Source organism: Mauremys reevesii, linkage group 1 (genome assembly GCF_016161935.1).
Source record: "Mauremys reevesii isolate NIE-2019 linkage group 1, ASM1616193v1, whole genome shotgun sequence".
Lineage (NCBI taxonomy): Eukaryota > Metazoa > Chordata > Testudines > Geoemydidae > Mauremys > Mauremys reevesii.
Window position 1 is genome coordinate 4,823,397 of NC_052623.1, and position 3,525 is coordinate 4,826,921.

General features: G+C 48.0%; 1 protein-coding gene across 1 annotated transcript; it reads right to left on the reverse strand.

Moving 5' to 3' along the window:
* Window positions 1-594: 594 nt before the first annotated feature.
* LOC120386820 (olfactory receptor 52R1-like) lies at window positions 595-1,542 on the reverse strand. The gene has a single exon (XM_039506712.1). The coding sequence runs from the start codon at window positions 1,540-1,542 to the stop codon at window positions 595-597; it is 948 nt and encodes a 315-aa protein (XP_039362646.1).
* Between the last annotated feature and the right edge of the window lie 1,983 nt (window positions 1,543-3,525).

Below are 3,525 nucleotides of genomic sequence, written 5' to 3' on the forward strand. Positions count from 1 at the left end.
AGAAACACAGTCTCCAGCTCCCCTGCATAGAAGTCCAAGGTGCTGCTAAGTGCTGAGTGGTTCTAATATTTATTTAATTTTCTTTCTTTATACAGGAATTAAATACAGTTCTCCTGTCACCAACTGCTAAGTTATCTGCCGAAAAAGTAGAATTTTCTAAGTAGCCCCTGGAATCATGATTAACGTTGCCATTCCTACCAGATTCTGAAATGGGGCTTGCTTGCCACTGGGGGTGTAGGGAGGGTTGTGGAAATGATCCAGCAAGTGTCAGGGGGAGGGGAATAGAGGAGCAAGTGACAACAGTGCGGCCTTGGGGCGAAGAAGCAGAGCAGGTGCAGAGCCTTGGGAGAAGAGGTGGGGCAAGGGGTGGGTTTTCAGGGGTCCAGTTACCAGCAATTAGGAAGGAGGCAACCCAGTGAATGGTACATGGACTGATTCCCTAGTTTGTCATGCTGACATAGCACAGTAATGTCAGGAAAAGGTTTAAGTCTCTCTGACTATCCAGCAAGTGATTCAGGAAAAAGGCCCAGCACCATGTCCCCAGTGATCTCTGCTCAGAGCGCGGTCTGAGAGCCAAAGCACCAGGAGAAAACTTTAGGTTCTTTTATGAGTAAAGAGCCAGAGCAACCTCTCCCGGATCTGTTTGGTGCTCACCCCATAGATGACGGGATTTAGCATGGGGGGCCCCAAAAGGTACATGTTGCCAATAAGAATATGTAAATGTTGGGGCACATTGTGGCCATATTGGTGCGTGAGGAACGAGAACAGAGGTGGGATGTAAGACACTAAAATGACACAGAGGTGGGAGACACAGGTCTGAAAAGTCTTGAGCCGGGCATCCTTTGTGGGGAGGCTGAAGATGGCCCTGAGGATCTGGGTGTAGGACATGGTGATAAAAAACACATCCAGACCAGTCACCAAGAATGCCACAAAGTGGCTGTAGTAACTACTGACACGGATGTCGGCACAGGACAGTTTCACCACAGCCATGTGCTCACAGTACGAGTGGGGGATGATGTTGGTTCTACAATATGGCCACTGCCTCGCCAGGAATAGTAGGGGCAGTACGAGCATGCCACCACGCAGCACCACGGCCAGGCTGATATTGGCCACCACCAGCTTTGTCAGGATGGTGGAATGTCTCAGGGGATCACAGATGGCCACATAGCGATCCAAAGCCATGGCCACGAGGATCCCAGACTCCATCACTGTGAAGCAGTGAATGAAGTACATCTGGGTGAGGCAGGCACTGAAATCGATCTCCCTGGAATTGAACCAGAAGATGCTCAGCATTTTGGGCAGGATGGACGTAGACAGGACCAGGTCGGTGATGGCCAGCATGCAGAGGAAATAGTACATGGGCTCATGGAGGCTCGGCTCTATCTTTACAATGAACAGGATGGTGAAGTTCCCCAAGATGGCTATGATGTACATGGCACAGAAGGGGATGGAGATCCAGACATAGGCCGCCTCCAGGCCAGGAATGCCCAGCAGGATGAAAGTGGAGGGGTTGATGAAGTCAGTTGTGTTGGAATCTGACATGGAGTAGGGGAGATAGTGTCCAACTCTGAGGTAGAACGGTGTCTCCTGCACATACCGTACGTTCCCCTGACTTCCTTTATGTGCCCAGAGTCTAGGGTGATGGTCGCAGTACAAATGCCTGGACAGAGAGAGGAAATGTTACTATGGGGCACTACATGCACAACTGGAGGCTGTTCTCATGGGTGAAGCAGATTGGTCGCCCTTCACACACTGAAAAATGACATTTTCATTATTCAGGTAAATGAATTATGAACAATTGAACCTACTAATGCCAATTCCATATTTTATGGTTCTCCACGCATCAACAATTCCTACACATCTGGGACTGTTTAGTTTAGAGAAGAGAAAAAATAAGGGGGCAAATGATAGAGGAATACAAAATAAAAGAATGGAACTGATTAAGGCCCAGCTTGACAAAGCCCTGGCTGGGATGATTTAGTTGGTGTTGGTCCTGCTTTGAGCAGGGGGTGGGACTAGATGACCTCCTGAGGTCCCTTCCTACCCTGAGATTCTATGATTCTGTGATTCTCTATTAAAATGGAGAAACAGAAAACAGTTCCCAACCTATAGACACTTAGTACTTCAAAGGGGTTAATTCCCCAAAGCTGAGGCAAATTATCAGCAAAACTGACTGGGAGGAAAAAATTAGACAAAAAAATGGGAATGAAATTAGGGAGTTCTTCATGGAGAGTATATTAGATAGCTAAAAAGCCTTGATTCTATAGTCAAGAAAGTGGACAACTTTACCTAAAAACTCCATTCAGTGGCAAAGGGAAAATAACTGTTAGAGAGGGAAAAATCAGTATGTAAAAATGGGGAAAATGGAATAAAGATAGCAAGCAATGCAAATTGGAAGTTATGAAAATTGATAAGGGCATTGATAAGACATCAGGGAATATCCATGCCTGGCAGGGCTCAGGGTGACAAAAATGAGATTATTGATGTACATTAAGAACAGAAGAAATCCTAGAAAAGGTTTAGACCAATTCCTAGAGAGTGAAAGGAAACTTTTTAATGTAGCTGAAAAGTTAGATGTGTTCATGAAATAGATTTGTTTTGCATTTGGAGATAAGCGGTATGTGGTACTCATATCACATGAGGTGATGAAATACTTTCCAGTCCATCAGCTGTCGGGGAGGCTGTTTAACAGCATTTACAGTAGAACCTTAGAGTGATGAACACCAGAGTTATGCACTGACCGAACAACCACACATCTCACTCAGAACCGGAGGTACGCGATCAGCAGCAGAAGAGCCACAAAAAGGAAAAAACCCACAAAAACAAAATCAGGCCTAATGCTATTCAATGTTTTCATGAACAATCTGGAAGAAAATATAAAATCACTGCAGATAAAATTTGTGGACCTCTCAAAGATTGGCAGAGTGTGTGCAATGAGGAGGCCAGAGCAGGGACAGATTTATCAGGAGCATTTGGCACGCATGGCCCATGCAAACTAAATGTTTTAATACAGTCGCATGCAAAGTGATCCTCTTGGAACAGGGAATGCAGGCCCAACCAGTGATGAGCTGTCAAATTTTTAACAACCGGTTCCCTCCTCCCTCCAAAATTTTAACAACGGGTTCCCTCCTTTCCCCCCCCTCCGGGGGTGGGTGGGTCGTGCCCCATCCAACCCCTCATGTTCCTTGACACACACACTCCGAGACCCCTGACCCATCCCCTCCTTCCCTGTCCCCTGACTGCCCCTTGCCGCCACCCAACCCCTCCTCTCATTCTCAGTGGCCCCCCAGAACCCCTACCCCATACAACTACCCCTTCTCTCTGTCCCTGAGTGCCCCCCCACCTCATCCAACCCTGCTCTTTCCTGACTGCTCCCCGGGACCCTTGCCCCCATTCAATCCCCCTGTTCCCTGCCCTCTGACTGCCCTGACCCCTATCCACCCCCCCCACAACCCACCCCTCCTGCCCCCTTACCACAATGCCTGGGGACCGGGTCCACTCTGCCAGGACGACCGGCGCCGCGGC